General features: G+C 41.7%; 2 protein-coding genes across 3 annotated transcripts in view; both read right to left on the bottom strand.

Moving 5' to 3' along the window:
• VIL1 (villin 1) overlaps positions 1–1,867 on the bottom strand; it is a 45,291-nt gene extending 43,424 nt beyond the window's left edge. For both annotated transcript variants that reach the window (XM_026708102.2, XM_087920550.1), the window contains exon 1: positions 1,749–1,867. The gene's annotated coding sequence lies outside the window, so the exon portion shown is untranslated. The remainder of the gene's footprint in view (positions 1–1,748) is intronic.
• Positions 1,868–5,375: 3,508 nt separating this feature from the next.
• Positions 5,376–21,542, bottom strand: part of CTDSP1 (CTD small phosphatase 1) — a 28,562-nt gene continuing 12,395 nt past the window's right edge. Inside the window, exons 2-7 of the mRNA XM_026708120.2 lie at positions 18,230–18,378; positions 16,137–16,238; positions 15,531–15,587; positions 12,564–12,656; positions 10,797–10,982; positions 5,376–10,426 (exon numbers count right to left, since the gene is read on the bottom strand). Coding sequence (XP_026563905.1) covers positions 10,298–10,426; positions 10,797–10,982; positions 12,564–12,656; positions 15,531–15,587; positions 16,137–16,238; positions 18,230–18,378 — 716 coding nt within the window. The 3' untranslated portion in view covers positions 5,376–10,297. The remainder of the gene's footprint in view (positions 10,427–10,796; positions 10,983–12,563; positions 12,657–15,530; positions 15,588–16,136; positions 16,239–18,229; positions 18,379–21,542) is intronic.

Below are 21,542 nucleotides of genomic sequence, written 5' to 3'. Positions count from 1 at the left end.
CTGCCTGTTTTCCATGACACCTGTCCTCCTGATTCAAGATTGCAGGTTTGGTGCACTCTGTGTTCCTTCAATAATTAAAGCGCATACAGGTAGTCCTCCACTAATAACAGTTCATTTGGTGACCATTTGAAGTTCCAACAGCATTGAAAAAAGGGACTAGATTTGGCGTTTTTACCCACCTATCAAATCCTTCCTAAGAACCTGGGATTGCCAGATATTATTATTTAATGTTAAAGCTGCAGGATGTAAGCTGCTCCAAGTAAAGCTGCCTTTTGTGATTGACAGTTGGTGATTCTGTCAATGCTGATGCTGTTCAAAGAGCTTCAGATGTTTTGGAATCGCATCCAATGTGCTTATTATTATTGGTCTTTCTTTCTTTCTTTCTTTCTTTCTTTCTTTCTTTCTTTCTTTCTTTCTTTCTTTCTTTCTTTCTTTCTCTCTCATTTTCTCTCTCTTTTCTTTCCTTTCTTCCTTCCTCTCTCCCTCCCTCCCTCCTTTTTCTTTTTCTTTTTCTTTCTTTTTTCTTTCTCTCTCATTTTCTCTCTTTTCTTTCCTTTCTTCCTTCATCTCTCTCTCCCTCCCTCCCTTTTTCTCTTTCTCTTTTTCTTCTCTCTCTCATTTTCTCTCTCTTTTCTTTCCTTTCTTCCTTCCTCTCTCACTCTCCCCTTCCCTCCTTTCTTTCTTTCTTTCTTTCTTTCTTTCTTTCTTTCTTTCTTTCTTTCTTTCTTTCTTTCTTTCTTTCTTTCTTTCTTTTTCCTTTTTTTTTCTTTCCATAGTTATTCTTTTATTTGCAGGTCTTTATATTTTGTGATTTTCTCCAGTTTTCTCTTCTATTCTGCTGTCTTTGGGTCCTACAACACCCACTATCCAGCCTTTTTTGTCTTTTTTTAATCAACAATTGTCAAATCTGTGGTATTATATTGCTCATTATTATTATTACTTTAATGGATTTTCTAGATCAAGAAAAGTCATAACTGTTGCCAGCACCTTAACTGAGCTTTTCTAGATTGGAAGCGAAGGAGAGTTGGAACAGGCTAGTACTTGGAAGAGAGACAACTAAGGCTATAGGATAGATTTGGAAACTGAATAAGATCTTGCAAGAAAGATGTGGCAAAAAAATTATCTTGCTCTGTTGTGAAGAAAGTAATATATTTTTCCATGAAGTCATGAGAGCAACTTGAAAGAAACTTTTAGTGCAGACTGAGTTGCTAAAGTTGAGGTTATTCTTCTAACTCTTAATCAGAAGGAGATGGAAGTAAGCTATATCCCACCGAAAATTATGCCTTTTAGTAAAAGTTGTTAATCTGAAAAAGAGCTACGATCCAGATTGCTTCTGATTTTGAGCTGTCCTAGATCAACTAATATGGCCCTTCTCCTATAAATATCTTTAGCCCTTGAATTAGCAGTTTTTTCTGTTAATAATTCTTGACTCTTTTTCCTACTATCCTATTTCTGAAATATATTCAGCACTTGCCCACAGCCATCTCCGCAAAGCCTCTTATCCTAAATCCACCCCCCACCCCCCATTTACACTGAATCTACTTTCACAATGAATCTTAGGTCTGTTGAAACATGGAAAGAAAACGCCTGGCCTATTCTTGTGCCTCGAAGCTGACAACTGAACCAGAGTTAAACATCCCACACCTGCCTCTCAGGCTGTGGTTAGGGATACAGAGGAGGCCCATAGCCTGGGAAAGCCAACCCACCATTTGTATGAGGTAAAGGCAACAAATAGCCTTGCAGCTTACCTGGTGTTGTGGATGTCTGTTTTAAATTGCCCCCCCAATATTAATTCTTTTCTGGAGTTTGTTGCTGGTTTGGTTGCTATGCTCGCCTCTCAGTGAGAGAGAGAGAGAGAGAGAGAGAGAAACAGAGCGCAGCGCAACCCTGAAAAAGGGAGGGGGAAAGCCAGTGGCCAAATGTTGGATTATGCCTGCTCCATTAGACAACCAGCTTTTGCACAAACACACACACACACACACACGCACACCCTTTCACTTTGGTCTCTAATGAGCTGAATTCCAGCTAGTACTTACCAAAAGATGGTCAAGCCACAGCTAGGGAAGAACAGCTAGCCCATTAATGGATTGTCTGTGTCTTTCTGTTTGTGTGTGTGTTTGTTTGTGAGACAATAATAGTTAAAAAGAGGGACAGAGACAGATCAGAGGCTGAGAAGCAAACAAGGCAATGAATACAGAGTTTTGGGCTGCCTCTGAGTCAAATGAATGGCTGAGGTCAAACGCATAATAGAAAGACACACATTTGGCTTCGGTACTAGACTCAGACGGGTTCCACACGGTGACTGGATTTTGGATCACAGTACAGGGTCCCTGCAGTTAAGATCTCCCTCCCCAAACATGCCTGCTTGGAGCCAGGGACAATTTTCCACTCCAGCAGTAGCAGCAAACAAACCTGTATCAATTCTTGAGGTAACATACATATTACTGCTGTTCCTCACATTATTCTTTCCTTGTTTTTTTTTAATGGTTAAAATCAGAAAGGAAGCAGCTGAACATGGACAAATTTATAGATGTTCATTTAATTGTTTTAAAATTATATAATGACTCTCTACAATGCTTGGTTCCAATGATACCCACAGTAGTCAAACTGCAACTGCTTGGAAATCATTTATATCTGGATTCTAAAATCATGTTACTACACCACTGGTGCCTAGTTAGATCCCTGCAGAGGAATGGATGAGTAAACAATTAATAGATGAAGCTTCAGAATACATTGAGAAATACAACTGGGAGGGGAAAGGCAAATCCCCATTTTTAGAGGGGTGATTTAATTTGGAGAAGTGTAGTTGTGCTTTAAAGCAAAACCAACTTCTCTCCCCCTGCCCCAACAGTGTGTTATAAGAAAAAAAAAAGAGGGATGGATGGATAAAACCTTTAGAACTCTATAGTACATGTGTTTAGGAATGACCCAGAATCCGGTGACAAAATGACTCGATTTAATTCAAGTAACGGCCATGCATGCATATCTGAAAGCAGCAACTGGATGTCTTTTCGATGTCTTTGAGTGACTTTTGGCTCCTGGACAAGTCTTTTGCAATTTTCTTGGTAAGGTTTCAGAAGTGGCTTCTTTCTAGGACTGACAGAAAGTGACTGACCCGAGGTCACTCAGCTGGCTTTGTGCCCAGGGCAAGACTAGAACTCAGAGTCTCCTGATTTCACAATAGTAGATTATTGATCTGGAACCGCCCAATTTCTCTCCAGAAAGTGAACAATTTTCCCTAGCGACCACTGAACCACACTGACATTGTAAAAGTAAGGTTGTGCCATCTTCTGTAGTTCAGATCATTTAAAACTTACCTTGCAAAGGGTTTGGAAAGAGGTTAGCTTGTGAGGGAGAGCAATTAACCTCTAGCTTTGTTTGTTTGCTTTTGCAAGCCTATACAAGGAACATTACATGCAAGATATATGGTGTGATGGCAACAGAGTCAGAAAGGACAAAGGTATCTAAAGGAGGAGCCTCAAAGGTGATGAAAGACCGGTATGAAACTGTAGTTGAGGGAGGGGAGATGTATTGTGTGCAAAATGGCCGGATGCCCCTTTCCCGCAACATCATTCCAACTAATAGCAAAACTATTTACAATAATAATGATATTATCTTTTTGGACTCTTGTGCAGTTCAATTCTGTTCACGAGACTTGCTTTCCTTTACAATACTGAAATCTCCTCCTTTGAAGGTTATTCAGAAGTCCAAGATACAGAAGGCTTTTAGATGGCTCCTTCGTTCCTCCTTTTTAATAAAATAAATGGACTCGCAGCCCGGAACTAGGGAAAGCTGAGATTTTATTCTACGCTTCTCCACTCTGATGCTCTCCAGATGTAGGACTGTTACTAACATCATTCTTTACCATCAGTAATACTGGCCAGAACTTAATGGAACTGTGGCGTCCCAAGTACATAAACACCATTTGATTGTTTACTGCAGTTCTAATAAAATCTTTTGTTTCCAACAGTGTCCACCCAACCAGCTTAAAAAGCACACAAACACAGACACCTGCAAGGACATTCTAATTTATCTTAGCATTTCTTCTCAAGGATCATACTGCCTCTTAAAGAAGAATACAGTCTTCATGGCCAAAACCACTAACTGACCTCTCCCCATAAATTTGTCCATTTCCTTAAATCCAGATCTGGGTGTCTGTGACTCTCCAAATAACGGAATTTGTCTTCCAACATGTAGAGGGTTACACACCCATTCCTCACCCTTACTTTGACTATTTGCTCATAACGGTGATGATGCCTTCTCTTCTCTGTAATATTTCCAGCTCTCCAATTAGGACACACAATCTAAGTTATTCAAACTAACAGTGTTCGATGTTTTCCTCAAGGGGTTTTAAATAAAGAACACAGGAATAAAATCGTGGAAAATGTCTACTGGCTTGGCTTTGCCTGCTACATTGAAAAAAGAACCTCTTTCTAAGCACTAAAATCATCATCTACAGGTAGTCCTCAAGTTATGACCACAATTGAGTCCAAAATGTCTGTTGTTAAGTGAGGTATTTGTTAATTGAGTTTTGCCCCATTTTTACAACCTTCCTTGCCACGGTTGTTAAGTGACTTGATAAGTTAGTATTGTTGTTATGTGAATCTGGCTTCCTCATTGGATTTGCTTGTCACACACCAGGTGGCAAAAGGGCTTTCTGACAAGCAACCTTGGAACACAGCAATGGTCATAAATATGAATCAGCTGCTAAGCACCTGAATTTTAATCACATGGTCACGGGGATGCTTCAAAGGTTGCAACTGTAAAAAACAATTACAAGTTAATGTTTTCAGTGCTGTTTTTTGTAACTTTGAACTGTCACTAAATGAACTCTTGTAAGTCAAGGACTACCAGTAGGTCTATCATTCCCTCTTTCTCTAATTTGCTTCAAAAAACAGACCAATGATCCAATGAAGACAAGTATTCAAACCTTTCAAAAAAACCATTTGTACTGGGCAGGACACTTTTTACCTGCAAAAGCTACCTTAAAAACTTTTTTTTTTCTCCCATGGGTAGCAGGAAACATGACAATGGTGCGATTTATACAACAGAGCTGGAGTTCTCAGGTAGAAAACTCTCTTCTAAAACCTTGGAGAGGTTTAATAAAATAACATAGTCAAGCCTTTTAAAATTTAACATGTCTGTTTTAAGGCCGATAAAAAAAATAAGCTGCATATCATGCCATTATAAGTCTCTTTTCCCAGAGAGTCTATCTGACAAGGAGAACTACTGACCTAGAGTAAATGAGGTGACACAAAATCGGAGACACTCCCTTACAGAAACAAGGCTGGGTAAATACAAGCAATTGCTTTCCTTTTTAAAAAACCCCTCTACCCACGCAGCTTTCACTTTCTGTTACACAAAAAGACAGAGACTGTTTTTTACAGTTTTGTATTTTTTTTTTCTTCAGATATTATTTTACAGTTTTGACTCCCACAAGAAGGCACTTTCAATTGGCAATTTATCACACACTCTCCTTCATGATTAAAGATTCAGCTTGTGGTCTTCAGAGAGAGAGAGAGAGAGAGAGAGAGACAGCCTGAAAAACCTGAATGGGGAATAATTTCTCCATTCACGGGGAGGAGAACTAGTAACATGAATAATGTGAGATGTGGATGTGGCATCTTATTCAGCCACTTGAGAAACTCCAGGAGCCTGGTGTAGTAGCCAACCTATCTCGGTTCCCTGAAATATCTAGATGGAGATTTGTGTGGCTCTTTGGAGCCCTCAAACTGGCACTGAGAAACAATCCCAGTGAAGTGCTGAGTTTTCAAATACTCTTGTTAGAATCCAAACTGGCTTGCTGGCACTGAACCGTTAGCCTTCCTAATTCAAGACATGAAACAGGATGTGGGAAGCAATTCTATGGAGAAAGTGAGAGAGGCGTCGCTCAAGCAGCTGTTTAAAAAGGGGCTTGTTTGCTGTTACCTTAAAAGATTATGATGGGGTGGGTTGGTATGAGTACCAGTCTCCAGTGGGAACAGAAAGCGGTGGAGAAGGGAAAAGTGAATAAAAGCACAAATATGTGAAAAAGGAAAGTAGAAAGAAGAGAAAGAAGTTATTTCTCTTCCACGGAACAATTTTGGGCTCTGTATATTTGATGCAGATGAAAAAAATGAGTTTTTCTGTGGAATGAGACCATTGACTTAGTCTCATGTTAACTCTTAGCCAATGTGGCTAGTAACACTGGCCCTGACCAATACTGTGTGGATTATTTCATTCCTTTGCCTCAAAGAAGGACTGGGAAGGTTTCAGGCACTTGGTAAAAATGGCAGAGGCTCCCTCAATAGAAGTATCAACTCATGGGCAGAAAACATTCCCAATGCATTTCCTTTTATATCAGAAATGACAACAAAGCACACAAAAATAATCACCATCTCCCATGAACAGCATTATAATACAGCAATAAAAAAATCATCATACTTTTTCCCATTCCACATTTTCCTATTTTTCCTATTATATATACACACATATATACATGGTATACATATTTATATAATCTAAAAGCATGCCCAGTTAAAATTCTTTCTACATTCTGTAAAAAAAGAAAAGAAAAGCCATTCCCACCCCACAATGGGGTGTACTGGGCAACTCCCTACACAGAATTTGGATTAATCTTTAAAGGGGATCTTTTGGTTTGTGGGAGCTAATGGGTCCAAGTTGGCCTTTGGCCTCTTTGTGGGTGGGGAAGGAGGAAATATTTCTTGGTCCTGCCAGAATGAAGCAATTTCTCATGTTCTCAATTTATTCCATCAAACACAGCATTAAGGAGGCAACTGAGGTAGGGTGAGAAAAGGAAAAAAAAAGATACAGTTCAGGCCAAATTTAGCTACTCCGATGGGAAAAAACTATGTACAGGCCAAAGGAGGTTGATTCCATCCTTAAATCAAGATGATCCATTGAAGCAGCAAAGAAATATGCAGTCTAAGTTTACACAATAAAAAGTTCACTCTTAAAACAGTTTTCTGCCCAACAGTGTGTGCATAAATTGTAACCATTTTTTTTTTGCCCCCACAGGCATTTCTGTGGTTGGAGAAATAACAAAAACCAGCCTTAAAACATCACAAGAGTGTTCCTTGTTAATTCAACCTGACATTAATATAGATTGGCTTAAAAGATAATATGGAATGATTAGAGATCATTTTGCACTACATTTTACTTTTGCCTCACATCAATTAAAAAAAAAAATCTTTTAGAAATACTGTACATTTTAAAATGTGTTCCGAAACAGTTTCGCCGCTGAAAACCGTGACACAACATTTGAAGAACTATAAAATCTGGAGAAAGTTATTCAATGCATATTTTCAGTGTTTCAATGCATGTTTATCCAGGAAGTGCAAATCTGGCAAGCCACTGAGAAAATTGCCAGGTTCAATTTCTCAAGGACTGCTAAGGAAAGACTTTAGACCAGGGGTGTCCAACCTTGGCAACTTTAAGACTTGTGGACTTCAACTCCCAGCTTTGCTGGCTGAGGAATTCTGGGAGTTGAAGTCCACAAGTCTTAAAGTTGCCAAGGTTGGACACCCCTGCTTTAGACCTACATGGTCTTTCCATACAGTACTAGCAATCGATGCCATACCTATAAGAAGAAGAAGAAGGAAGGAAAAAAGATGATGACAGTAGTCTTAAGGAAAAACAAAGCTTCTCTTCTTTGACCATCCATTATATTTCCTTTCTTCCACTCTCTTCAGATTGTTAGAACAATGCTGTTTTTATAATGGTTCTTTTTTTTTGGGGGGGGGAATAAAAATAAAATAAAAAGGAATATGTTTATCTACTGTTCAAGGAATCTGCAGTTTGCATTGTTGAAAGATGACCTGAATTTAATTATCATCTTCAAACATACCTGATCTGACAGCTGTGGTTTCTAAACATCCTGTCACTCTTATTCAGAGGGAGCAGTAGGTTAATCAGAACTGTCTGGCCAGGTGTAGACCAGCAGTGATCAGCTACATCAACCATTTCTGGTCCATTGTAAGTATGTTTAATACTAAATTAAACAATTAAGTAAATTTAATTGTTGTTTCATGTTGAAGAAGACAGCAGTGAAGTTCAAATGAGCTACTAATGAGCAACCAAGATCTGCAGTACCCTATGCCTGAGTTAAGATTATTGGGGTCTACGGCATCTTAATAATAATAAAAAAGAGAAATAGGCAAAGGCACAAGGAATTCTTACATCCCGAAAATATTTTAAGGCAAATTTAAGATGGCACTGGAGAGGAAACCAAGGCAAATCCATAACCAGAAATAGTAACTAGGCAGAATTCCAAGAAAATTCTTGTTTGGTATCAAAATTTTCTATTAAACAGGCTTCAAAGATACTGGAAAAAAATTAGGAAAAAACATTGTGAACCACAGGGATGGGTCAGCTTAGTTTCGCTGAAGCATCACCTTATGGAAACACCCCCCGCCCCCCCAGCACTGTGGACAAAGCAGCAGAAATGGAGACACCTCCTTTTGGCACATGACCTCTGCTTTCTCCTCCTCATGCTATCCCAGCAAGTCTGTTGATTCTAAAAGGCACAATTTGCCCCACATACTCCGCAAATCCAGAAAGATTACAGATTTCTAGGGAGGCAGTGGGATTTGAAGGCACCGACTGTAGCACAAGACAAAACACACACACACACACACAGTGGTCAAGGAATGAATACACCTCCCACATCCCATCCCTCTGTTTAGTCTAATTCTGACTGATGTTGTATCACTGAAAGGACAGTGTCAAAAAGGGACTTAAAGGCTGGAGGAGGAAGGAGGAAGGGCTGACACACGATATGGAGAAGATGCAAAGAGGAAGATTCCAAAGCATTCAATGTAAATACTGTAGGACGGGATCATTAATCATTTCTCTAAGCTGTGGGAGGGATCTGTGGCTCTCCAGCTATTGCTTTAGGATCCCTTGTGCCTCCCTCATCAAGATCGTAACAGCTGAGGAAACCAGGAATGTTCTTCAGCAACATATGGAACCATGGCTTCCCAGCTTCTGTTCTTTAATATTGGATTCTCTTAATTACAGAACTTGACTATCCTTTCTTTCCCATAGAATTTTCTTTCTTGCCAGCCATATTTCACATCTCAAGGAGACCCTTCTCGGCCTTCCAATGCCACCTCAAGTCTTTCCTCCTAAGCAAATGTTTGTATCATGAACCACCTTATCCCAATATAATCACATAAGTGGCCTGAGAGTTCTATTTCCAGAGAATTTTTTTTTAAAAATAGGGACTCAACTCCTCTTATTTTCTTGCTAGTAAAGGTGACATAGCTGATTCGCCCAAAGTCTCAGCAGGAAGAAGCAAACTTGATTTCCATCCCTCTCCTCCTTACGAAACGTCTCCAGCCCTTCTGTTATCTAATTTACAGGAGGGGGAAAATGATTAAAACTGGGAATTCTTCCAATCTCTCTCTTCTCCCCTCACTGTGTTTGGAAATTTAGGACTTTTCCCACAAGGGGAGGGGGAAGGTATTTCCAAGAGGAGCTAAAGACAAAACTGACCTCACTATTAGTCCCAAGAGATAGCTTATGTGTAATAGTTATTATCCACGGTCCACAGCCCCTTTGTGAAAGACTCAGCTTAAATTTTAAGCCTTTTGGTGAAGCAGAAACATTTTCTCCTTTAAGGGTGGAGCTGAGTCCATTAAAAAAGTCACGCCCCTCCTCACATCTTTCTATCAGTTTTCTGTATCCCTGCTCCATCCACACCACTTTAGTTCTGCTTGTTCTTTTTAGCTTTTCTTCTCCACGTTTTCTTGAATGTTTTCAATCTGGGCTCTTCCTAGCCGATCAGTGATTTTAGAAATCACTTTTCCTGAAATTGGGACAATGGAGATATATGCACAGATACAACAATGAAGTGCAGTGAATACCTGGGAAACAGATTAGTGTATCTGCCCCCAAGATGGTGGCAAACGAGTGGAGAACTGTTCTGATTAGGAGGGAAAGGGCCATAGCTAGATCATAGCTTTGGTCACATTTGATATTTTGTGTGTATGTGGAGAGGAAAGGGGCTGAGGTCCTGGTTTCTGCAACCCATAATTCAAGGGGAGAAACTGTGAACCATAGCAGCAAGGAGGTTTCCTTCCTGGGGTTCAAGATCACATTCAGATGCTGAAGTTTCTTCTAGTGCCTCATGGGAATAATTGCTCTCTGCTGCCTCCTGCAGGGTTTCCTGGGCACTGCGTTGCTTGTCGAGGCCGAGGGAGCAGGCCATCCTGCTCGGCAGAAGGAAGTAGCCAAAATGGGCACACCTACCCCTCCGACTTCCCCTGCCCCAAAGCCCTGCCCCCTCCATTGGTCACTAGCTAGTAGTCCGGTGCTGCTTTAGCACGGTATATACATCATCTACTTTACTGAGTCTTTCAAAGAAAGGCAGCAAGTCAAGCAGCTCCGTGTCAGCCATGTTGTCAAACCATGAAGCCACAGGCACCTGCCGGGGGTGAAAAAAAGTAAGGGGTTACTGCATTGGTGGCTACTGGTAATTCAAGTAAAAGCTACCAGGAGCAGCTATTTTATGTAAGCACACTTCTTTATGTGGTGCTATGGATTGCATATGGTGTCGCTCTACTATTTAGCTTTCAATTGAAAAAGAAAAAACACATCTGCACAATGCGTGGTATTAAGAAAAAGACCCTTTTGGGCCCAAGTACCAAGTAGAAAGTTATCCCCATGTCCTCTTCTTCAGGCATATATTTTCAGGTCTGTTCAAGAGACACTGCAGAGGGCATGGCTTCCAAATTGATATGGTTGCCTCCCTGCCCCCTCAATTTAGAAAGTTGCTAGCTCCCCCCTCTACTTACAGCATTATCAGGGTGGAAGACGTAAGAGGCCGGTGAATTGTCTACAATGATGATCCGTGTCAGATCGCGTCCCAGGCGGCTGAGGTCCTTGACATAATTGCCCCGGTGGAAGACACAGGACTCACGAAAGAGCCGAGCACGAAAGGCTCCCCACTTGTCCAATAGATCAGCCACCGGATCAGCATACTAAAATTGGAGGACCAACAGGAGTTAAGGGAAACCAGTTTGACTAGATTCTCCAGTCATTCTAATGGGAAGAGTGTGTGTGTGTGTGTGTGTGTGTGTGTATGTGTGTAGCATTAGGATACACTATTTATTCCTATTGGTTTATTTCCTGCCAAAAGCCTGAAAGTTTTGTATTCCGCAGGGCTAAATTGGAAATCAAGATTAATAAACTCTTTCTCCAGAAGAGGCCTGGCTTTTCCAACTAATTGTTAATTAAAGTTGACTTCTCCTGAGGACTTCGTCCAGATTGCCTTTTAGTTGCAAAAGACAGAGGAAAAACCCAACATCTACAGTACAGGTAGTCCTCAGCTTGCAATCATTCATTTAGTGACCTTTCAAAATTACAACGGTACTGGAAAAACTGACTTACAACTGGTCCTTGCATTTACGGCCATCGCAGCTTCCCCACTGTCACCTGAATCAAATTTTGGGTGCTTGGCTACCACTGTGTGTTTACGTCTATGGAGATTCTTAGTTATACAGGTCATGGTTGCATTTAAAAGACAAAGTCCTCTCTTTTGAAGACAGCAAAGTCCACATTTTGGATAGAGGGGACTGCTGGTTTGAAAGAGGGGTCAAAAAGGCCAACTATGTCAAAGTTGAACAGCCCCCTCTCAACAGAAGGGGAGGGATACAACACTGTCTATCTCCAGTCTATAATACAGTCCTTTCAACAGTTCCAAGAAGGCTCCACACTCAAGTGCACCACTCAGGTGACCCCGAAGAGATAGATATTTCCAGGTGACCTTGATGACTTGCTAAAATAATGCAAATGACCAGCTTTCTGCAAGGAGTATAAATCCTTCCATTCCTCACTATCCAGCCAGAGCTAAAAAAGCTTCTTGGATGAGAAGTGAAACGTCTTCAGAGAAAAATCAGAAGGTCCACTTGCCTCTTGAAAAAGCCCCTTTGGGACACCATCTATTTACAACTGGTGTAGCATCCCAAGGTTATATGATCATCATTCTCAGCTGACTTCCAGCAAGCAAAGTCAATGGGGGAATCTGGATTTACTCAATGACCACATTTCACTGAACCACTGCTTTGATTGACTTAGCAACTGTGGCAAAAAGGTCATAAAATCTGATGCGACTTCCTTAACAAATGCCTTGCTTAGCAACAGACATTCCAGTCCAATTGTGATTCTAAGTCAGGGTCTACTTGTAGTACATTTGCTTTTTTAGGATCAAGGAAAATGGTACAAAAGAATGTCTCAACTTTGAAATATTTTAGAATTTTTCATCGAACAAAATGTTACAGAAATCCTGGGGTGAAGAAACCCAAAGCACAGAATCTTATTTCAGATCAGTGGGAGTAGCTTTCTACTGCAGCTTGCAAGAGGGAAGATGGATTTCTGGGGACCAGAATTTCTGGATTAATTCTGAGTTTAGAATGGATCAGGAAGTTAACTGGCCAAAAAGGTTGTCATGAGCATCTTCTTAAACTCTCTCTTTCTGTTGGCTAACTTTCTCCAAATTGAAGGCCATTACTCTGAATACTTCATAAGAAAGAAGGATGATAGGCAAAAGAAGAGAATCATACCTTTGCCAGGCTAGCAGTGAAGAGTACACACTCAAAGAGCTCACCCATCCGCCTCAGAAACTCATCCACATGGGGTCGCTTCAGTACATACACCTGGTGAGAGTAAGAGAAATCATGGAAGGGGATCATGGAACAGGTTGAAGATGGGGCTCTACATCTGCTTACTTGGCCAACAAACCAATGGACCCTGTTCCTTTCTAAAAGAAGGCAGTGCTCAGCATCAGAATAAGCCCACCTGAAGACTAGATGGCAAAACTGTTTGCCCAGAAAATAGGCTATTTATTTATTTATTTATGTATCACGCATATGTATATTCTGCCTTTCTTCCGAGACTCTGGGTGGTTGATAACAGCAATAGAATAAAATATCAAAACATTCAATAAAGCACTGCATATAGGAACAGCCACAAAACTGGCCCAAGCAATAAAACCTGATCAGAATAAAATGTCAACTAAACAAGAGGTCTGAATCACTAAAAGTTGAATATCTCCCCCTACAAATGAAATGAATTTCCCTGCCTAATGGAAAACCAACAACAGAGAGAGTAGGTGCATGTCTAGCAACCAAGGTGTTCCTGTCAATTGGGGTCATCCTGAAGATGGTTTGCTTTCAGTTCATGTCCCCTTACCTCACAAGGGGTGGGGATCCTAAGTGTCTCCTCCCCTAAAAGACCACACTGAATGGGTAGATGCCATTTGGAGGAGGCAGCCCCTACAGCAAACTGGAACTGCTCCTTTATACTGTAGGACTTTATACAGATTATAAGCAGATCTTTGAATTGGGCTCAAAAGCTATCAAAGAATTGGTGGAACACCACAGTAGCATGTCTCCCTGTTAGCAGGCTGGCCACTAGGATCAGTACCAACTCCAGTTTGCAAGCCATCTTCAAAAGCGGCCCCAAATAAAACCTGTTGCTGTGCTCTGAAAATATCTTGCCAAGGGCATGAGTCACAACCGCCAGGTAAAGGTTGCAAATGTACCAGCTTAGCTGGGTAAAAGTCCCCTGGTCATGACCTCCACCCACTGCTCCAGCAGGAGACATGAGTCCTGGAGAAACCCAAGCAAGAGACATTTTCTATGGCGTTCTACACAGGATCATATTCAGAATTATCACTGGGACTGATTGCTCCTGGATAAACAGGGCCTCTGGGGAGAGAAGGGCAGAGATAATAAAGAATGCAAGATCCCTTAGCAGATTAAAAAGCTAGTAAATGACACCTCAGCCTGAGAAAAGTCAGAGAAAGAGGCCCATAATAAACTCACCTTGACTTAGTAAAAGAGAAGGAAGAGGGAAGGGTTTTAAGATTCTGTTCTTATGCCCGTATAACAATAAAATAGAGTTCCATGGGTTCTTGCTGGGTCTTCCCGACCTGGCCTTCCTTGAAGGGATGATACCCAGTCCAGCAGAAGCCATGAGTCTAGCAAGACCACCAAGCTCCAGACCTTTTCAAGTGAGGGAGGGCAATCCTAATCAAAGCTAATCACAAAACTGTTTTAGAAGCCCCAGCTTGCTGGAATTTAGAATTTACTTTCAGCTTCTGCCTACTATCCAGATCCTCAACACTCCCCCCAACACACACACACACTGGGCTAGGGCTTTCCTGCAGCTCTGTTGCAGCAGAGAGGACAATGTGCTGCCGAGGGTCATGAGGATGCTGAAGATACCTCACTGCAAACTGACCGATGATATCTACCCAAGGTTTCATACAGAAGTTAAAACAGCACCAGAATGGCAATGCTGGGTTAAAAGAGGGGACGTGTGGATGATCTTCCTCTTGTAGCAGTAGTCCAGAACTTCACCTGCCACACTTCACTCTGTGTAATGGCTGTGAGAGTAACCTTGAAGAACAGGAGGAAGAACTGTAGCCAAGGCAATAGTCGAATAAGAGAAATCTTTAACTCAAGGGTGGAATTTGAGAAAGCGTTTCAGATTGCACCCTCCCTAGTTCTCTTTAGGATAAAGGCAGTGATGGGAGAGGCACATTCAGAGTTGTATGATGCTGTTACTGTGACCCTATAATAAGAGTTCATCTTATTATTTGTGATTTTGGTGTTCAAGACTGGTTTACCTCAAAGGGCTGACACCCTGAAGAATACTGAAGATGTATGGTCCCCAACCTCAAAAGCCCCTAACTGACCTATGAAGCCAAGGTACTTCTAGATGTGGTTCTTCTCTGGCACCTGCTCTGATTTTACTTATTGAATTTTTACCAAGCACAGAGATAGAGATGGAGGTGTCTTCCACCTTGAAGATTGTCCACAATTCCAAGAAAGGCTGGGAAAAGATAGCTTGCACCCCTTTGCACAATGAATCAAAGCAAGAAGCTCCCCCACATTTCAACATATAGCACACAACATCCATCTGAAAGGGTTCAAACTCCAAGGTACAGAATGATGCCACTGGGCAATCTCATCTGAGAACTGTTCAAAGCATGCTGGGCTGTTGATTCCTCTTTGAAAGTGAGCACGTATAACTGTCATGTCCACTGTGATTGATGCTGCTGGCTGCCTCCAAGGCCAAGTAATCGAGAACAGGCTGATTGCAGTACCTACAGCCTATCCTGGATTACTTGAACCTAGCCGCAGCCTTTGTAATTGGGAATAGCAATCATGATATATATGGAGGTTTGGGGTTTCAACCTCAGCTCCATCACAGCTCAGCCTGACCGGTGTTTAGGAGTATAGAGGAGATTTCCGTATGTTGAATCAGGCCACTGGGGTTCACATGGTCTAATGATCAGATATGTTCTTCTTAACTGATCTAGACATGCTAGGGTTGAGTAGAAGATCTTCTCACAGAAATAGATGCTGTACTATCAGTGGACCTTTCTCCTCATGCTGCTCTCAAGGGGTATCCCATAGCAACCATTACCAATTTAGATTTAATGTGAAATTTGTCTGCCATGCTAGGACCATCCAGACTGGCCACAATCTCTCTTCTCCCATTTTCCAGCATAGATTCCATACCTGGTGCATGACCCCGTCAATCTCCACTGGGATGATGAAATCTGCATTGTTCACCGGCTACAGGGGAGGAAGGAAGCACAAGGTAAATCACACCTTCTGAAAGACTTCTTCCGACTACCCATCTCCCTGGTTTTGAAAAAGTTATGTTGGAAACACTTCCTGGGTTTCTGAAACAAGATCAGCTTCTATTTTTGCTCTGCCAACAAATAACCATGTATATCCTTCCTTCATCCACTCCAATAGTTTGGAAGGACTAAGTTTGGGGAAAGCTGCTCTGATGTAGAAAGTTTAAAAATATAGCTGTTAAAAATCTCACTTAATAGAACTGCCTGGAATAAAAACCAGCAGAGGAGGAGGAGAAGGAGAAGAAGTAGTAGTAACAGTAGTAGTAGTAGTAGTAGTAGTAGTAATAGTAGTAGTAGTAGTAGAAGAAGAAGAAGAAGAAGGAGGAGGAGGAGGAGGAGGAGGAGGAGGAGGAGGAGGAGGAGGAGGAGGAGGAGGAGGTAGGTAGGAAGAAAGAAAGAAAGAAAGAAAGAAAGAAAGAAAGAAAGAAAGAAAGAAAGAAAGAAAGAAAGAAAGAAAAGAGGTAAGTATGTAAGAACTGACCTTAAAGGAACTATGTACTAATGTCTCATCCAAGTCAATCACCACACAGATTTTATTGGCATCTTGGGGTTTGATTTCTGGCAACAGGTATTTGACTGTGCTCTGCAGGGTGAGAAAGACAGAGAGACATGTATGCATATGATTAAACACCTGGATTTTAAAAAGACATGGAAGCAAGGAATTTCAACCTCTGACACCTGGCATGAGGGACAATGGGAATTAACCTGTAAAGAGCATGAATGCTCTACAATCAGAGGTCCTCCGTGTGTTTTGTGAAAAGTGGATGCTGTCTTCTTTTAGTTTGCTTCCCCATATTAGTATCAAGGAATATTTGGCAGGCATCAAAAACTCTGCCCTCAGTCCTCTATAGAACAATATTAGACAAAAGGATAGCCAGCACCCAAGATAGGAAAACTGAGGATTAGAATAAATGAATCTCTCTCCCTCTCCCTCCCTCTCCCTCCCTCTCCCTCCCCCTCCCTCTCTCTCCCCCTCCCTGCCTCCCTCCCTCCCTCCATCTATCACCCATTCCCTATTTTATGATTCCATAGCTATAAAATATAGGCTGGGAAGATAAAGTAGCTGCAGTGGGGTGCTTTACAATGGAAAACAGGGGGAAGAAGTTTGGAAGCCAAGCCTAAGCATTAGCAGTTATACAACTGGGCAAAAGAGGGCACTAGTATATCAAGGGTCAGGTGATCTAAAAAAACGAATCAGCTTTGGGTTGCATTTAAAGGGAGTTGGTACCTCAGGAGCTCTGAATAATTAAAGGCTCTGGTGACCCCCCAAAATTAACTAGAAAATTCATACATTAGCATCAAGCTTAGCTTCTTTAATCATTGTTTTTTTAAAAAAAAAAATCTATCGGTTAAAGGGTGTGTTACTGTCCTGGCAGCCCAGCCCAGCGGTGGGATTCACATTTTTTTTTACTACCGGTTCTGTGGGCATGGGTTGGTGGGCGTGGCAAGGAAAGGATACTGTAAAATATCCAGTCAGAGGTGGTATTTGCAGGTTCTTCAATCTACTCAAAATTTCCACTATTGGTTCTCCAGAACTGGTCAGAACCTACTGAATACCACCTCTGGCCCAGCCCCTATGGGCAACAAGCTACAAATCTTGAGTGATGCCAGAAATATAAAAGGCTCTTAATAAGGTCCTAATCTTTTTCTTAAATATTAGTGAGTGGATAGCCTAAGTTGCTAATGTTTGATTTTTGTGTAGTCCAGTGCAAATACCACTTGGGTACCTGTTCTATTACTGTGTGGTCTTTCAAATACAGATGCAACCCAATCTCTAACTAGATTGCTATCTTGCAGCTTAGACATCAGAGAAATGCTAGGCAAGACAGCCATGACTCTTCTTGCCCATCCCCTCAAGCTGGTCACCTGACATTATCTATTGGCAGTTAAGCAATAAGGGATCATGTGATGAGAGCTGCAGCCAAATGCATTTCAAAGATCTCTGGGTTGCATGGCAGATGTGCCATCTATGTGGAATGTAACTAATTCTCCTTATCCAAGTTTAAGAAAGAAATTAAAGCATTGCGGCGGGTGATTAATGGTCTGTAAATGGTCTGCAATGGGTATTCTAATTTCTCAAGCTGTTTTCTGGTTCCCAGAGCTTAATGTCACCTGATGACATCCATTAAAGTTTTTACACCTTCTCCAACCTAGAGCCTGGAGTCTTACTGTTTTGAAGATGTTATCACTTGACCAAGGAGCTTGGGAATTTTACCTGGAGCTAAACTTGGCCTGAGAATTCTCAATGGGTAGAAATATAATGAACTGAAAGAAGGGTGTGGACAACAGTCTTTTTCTGAAACCTAACATATCCTTTCCCAACATAGCATCTATTGGATGGTTTGGACTACAATAGTCATCAGTCCCAATGGTGCACAATCATTTCTTTTGCTTGCTAGGAGGACGATGTTTCAATCCCACATATCTGGAAAGTCATGGGTTGGGGTATGAACTCCTTCCGACAAATGGATCTCTTGTTCTCAGGAGCACCAAAGAGACTGGTTCCATCCTGTAAGACCCTTGATGGCCCCCAAAAATATATATGCCAGGAATCAAAGAGACAGTTCAACATACCTTGGTCACCGAACCGTTTTCTTCCACCAGCAGTGGGGCATTGTTGTTGACAGGGATAGGCTCTGAGTTGTCATGGCAAAGGCAGCAAAAAAGGGATTGGAAGATGCTGCGGTTCCTGGGTTTCTTGGAAGATGTTTGGTTCTGAACACCTGCAGGGTTGGAGAGGGGGGTAGGTGGCCAGAAAAGACAAGCAAGTGGAAATGAAACTGCACAGCTGTCCTGTCAAAAGGTTTTACTGCCTAAGACAAGAATAAGGAGCATCCCTCCCATTCCATGTGTACAAGCCAAGTGGACCGCAGGAGGAATTCTCCTTCAGCCCAGAAATAGGAGGACGTATCTCCTTGCATCCGAAAACCACGGGCTGGCTGAGGAACACAAGACTCTGTGATTTACAGCTCTGAAACCCAACACTCTTTTGCAGTCTTCCAGAATTTGTTGCTTGGAGCACCTGTCTCATTCTACCTAACAGTAGGCTGGCCCTAAGGAGAGGTATTCTACTCAACCTCTGCCCAAAATGAAAGCCTCACCCAAGCATCCATCTTCTTCCTTTTCAAGCTTCCTTTCTTTAAAGTGTCTTTGACCCATTGCAAGATTGGAAAGTTCCACACTCAAATGCAGTAAGTGTATATGTGAAATATATGATATTATTATCTTGCAAACTATCAACATCTATTAGGCAGCTCTTACAATAGGATTTACTTGATCGGTAGAGTAGCTTTCTCTTCTCTTCACATACTCATATTTTGAAGATGTAAGCTCACATTTGCCATGGTACCATATTGTGCATGGATGCCTATGATCAAAATAAGTTTATTTCCTGAGATGAAGGCTGAGAGGTGGGGAGGGAAACCACAACACTATTTAAGTGAATACTGTAGACCAGGGGTGTCAAACTCACATTGTCACGGTGGCGTCATGTGATATATCGGGACTTTCCCCTCCTTCGCTAAACCAGGGGGCATGGCCAGTACGTGATGCATCCGACCCATATGCTGGGAGTTTGACAGCCCTGCTGTAGACCAATGACTTTCTACCTAACACCCCACTAGGCTGATTTTAGCAAGGATGCATATTGATTCATACAGTCATTCGTTTCAAATTATTACTTCAACAATGGATATAACCTGCCAATGAAAAATATCATCTCTCTATGAGTGGGTGCATTTATCATTGCAAGGAAGAAAAAATAAAAAAGATAAGGTTTAAGCAGGATATTTGGTTGGATCATGGATTTCTAAATAAACCCATAACTGCATTCAGCTCTGTAAGTGAAGTAGGTCTGGTTCACTTGAGAAAAAGGTGGATCAAGGAGACATTGAACAGGACCTATCGGCAGCTTTTCTTAAGTCAGGCTTCCCACAGGCCGATACTTTCCAGTTGGATTTCAACCATCCTCCGACCAACACGGTTATCTGGTCAGGGAACTGGGGGTGGGGGTGGGGGGATTAAAAACGCAGGCATCTGAGCAGAACCAGCTTGTAGGAGGTTGGGGGAGAAATCAAGCAGGTTGGATCCTCAATGGAGATATGGAGTTTTTCCCAAAAATGGAAAAGCGCCAGACCAAGAGGATGCGTGGGTATGATTGAACAGGGGGGAAAGGAGCATGCAAGTACTAGGCCTAATTATGGAAGGGAGAGAGATTAGTCAGGGCTCCGCTGAAGTGAGAGGAGACCAGGTTGAAGGAATCTGATTTTAGCTGTTGAAAAGATTTTTCAATATTAAGACATTTTGTTCCTATTTCTGATTTTCTGACCCCGACAACTGAAGCCATACTTTGCAAGAAAGAAAAGAAAACACCAACTCCTCTTCCTAAGTTCCACACAAAAATTTATATCGGTTTTATGGAAATGGAAAATATGTGTGTGTTCTTCCCCCCTCCTCCCATCCAAATTTTCATTAGTGATACAAGGATGCCAACCAGTGGTGGGTATCAATTTTTTTTACTACCGGTTCTTTGGTCGTGGCTTGGTGGGCATGGCAGGGGAAGGATACTGTAAAATCCCCAGTCAGAGGAGGTATTTGCTGGTTCTCTGAGCTACTCAAAATTTCTGCTACTGGTTCACCAGAACTAGTCAGAACTTGCTGAATATCATCTCTGATGCCAACACTAGAAAAACTCCAGAGCAGTTTTAATCATGCATCATCTTTCAAGCTTTAAGTTAGATTCACTTTCCCATCTCATCTCTTTGCTATGCTATGCCTGGCTCCTGCTCTCTAACCCAGCCCCAAATCATGAGATTGTCTTCACTCTGAGACGCTCTGGATCAGGGCTATGGGAGGTCAGAAGAACAAATAGCCAGAAAGTCTAGATAGCAAGAAAGTAGCATTTTTGCTCCTAATAACCCCACTCTAAGAGTCACAAGATCTATTTTTGGTTTTTAAACTCACTTTGTTGTAAGTTTATCTAAGTCCAGAAGATCTCTTTTGTCCTAACCATACTCAAGGCTGGATGCTCTGTGGTAAGAAGATGTTGCTTTTATGAAATCCAAAGTAGCGCTTGCAAAAGTATTCTACCATGTTTATTTTTAAAATGAATGGACAAGGTTCAGACATAAGCAGAACTTATTTAGAACAGGAGAAGTCCCAGGGCCATACATGGTACCTGAACACTCTCCCCCCTCTCCCTCCCCCCCCTCTTTCTGTCTCTGTCTGTCTGTCTGTCTGTCTGTCTCTCTCTCTCTCTCTCTCTCACACACACACACACATTTAATCCTATCTCAAAACGTCAGTGGTATAGTTGCCAAAAGTCAATGATGCTGGATCCTGCTTCTCTGAGGCCTGAAAACACATGAAAAATATACCACGACTACCACCATGACTATCACACCATGGCCTGCAAACACTGGCAAAAAAATGGAAAATCCTTGTTCTGCCCAAATGTGTAACTTGGCCATAGCCACTTTGCTGTATTGTTCTGCAACATTTAGGCTCCTGGTTATGTGCTCAGAGGGCACTGTTCCTCGACACGTCGAACTGTCTCGCTTTGGAGACAGGTACTTTCTGCATGCAACTCCATCATTTATTGACTACACAGTCTACTTCTGAACTTGTAAAGAGAGTAAAATAGTTTCATATTTGCTCATTGAGAGCGTAACCGTGGTGTATTTGTTAACACTTTTGCCATATGCTAAATAAATAAATAAACGGGCCCTTGGAATTGCTTAGTGTCTCATGGGGAAGGGGAAAGATCTTCTCTTTCTTCAGCTTTGCAATCAGAAATGCATGCATGTCCGGTGTGATCTTTCCGGGCAAGTGTGTCTAGGATTGCAGCCTTACTGCTATGCTTGACATAGTCCAGCCTTCTTGCAGCCAA

This window comes from Pseudonaja textilis, chromosome 1, assembly GCF_049901715.1.
Source record: "Pseudonaja textilis isolate UNSWEBS1 chromosome 1, rPseTex1.2, whole genome shotgun sequence".
In the NCBI taxonomy this organism is placed as follows: Eukaryota; Metazoa; Chordata; class Lepidosauria; order Squamata; family Elapidae; genus Pseudonaja; species Pseudonaja textilis.
Note: the sequence above shows the minus strand (reverse complement) of the source record. Positions and strands in the feature narration are given on the sequence as shown.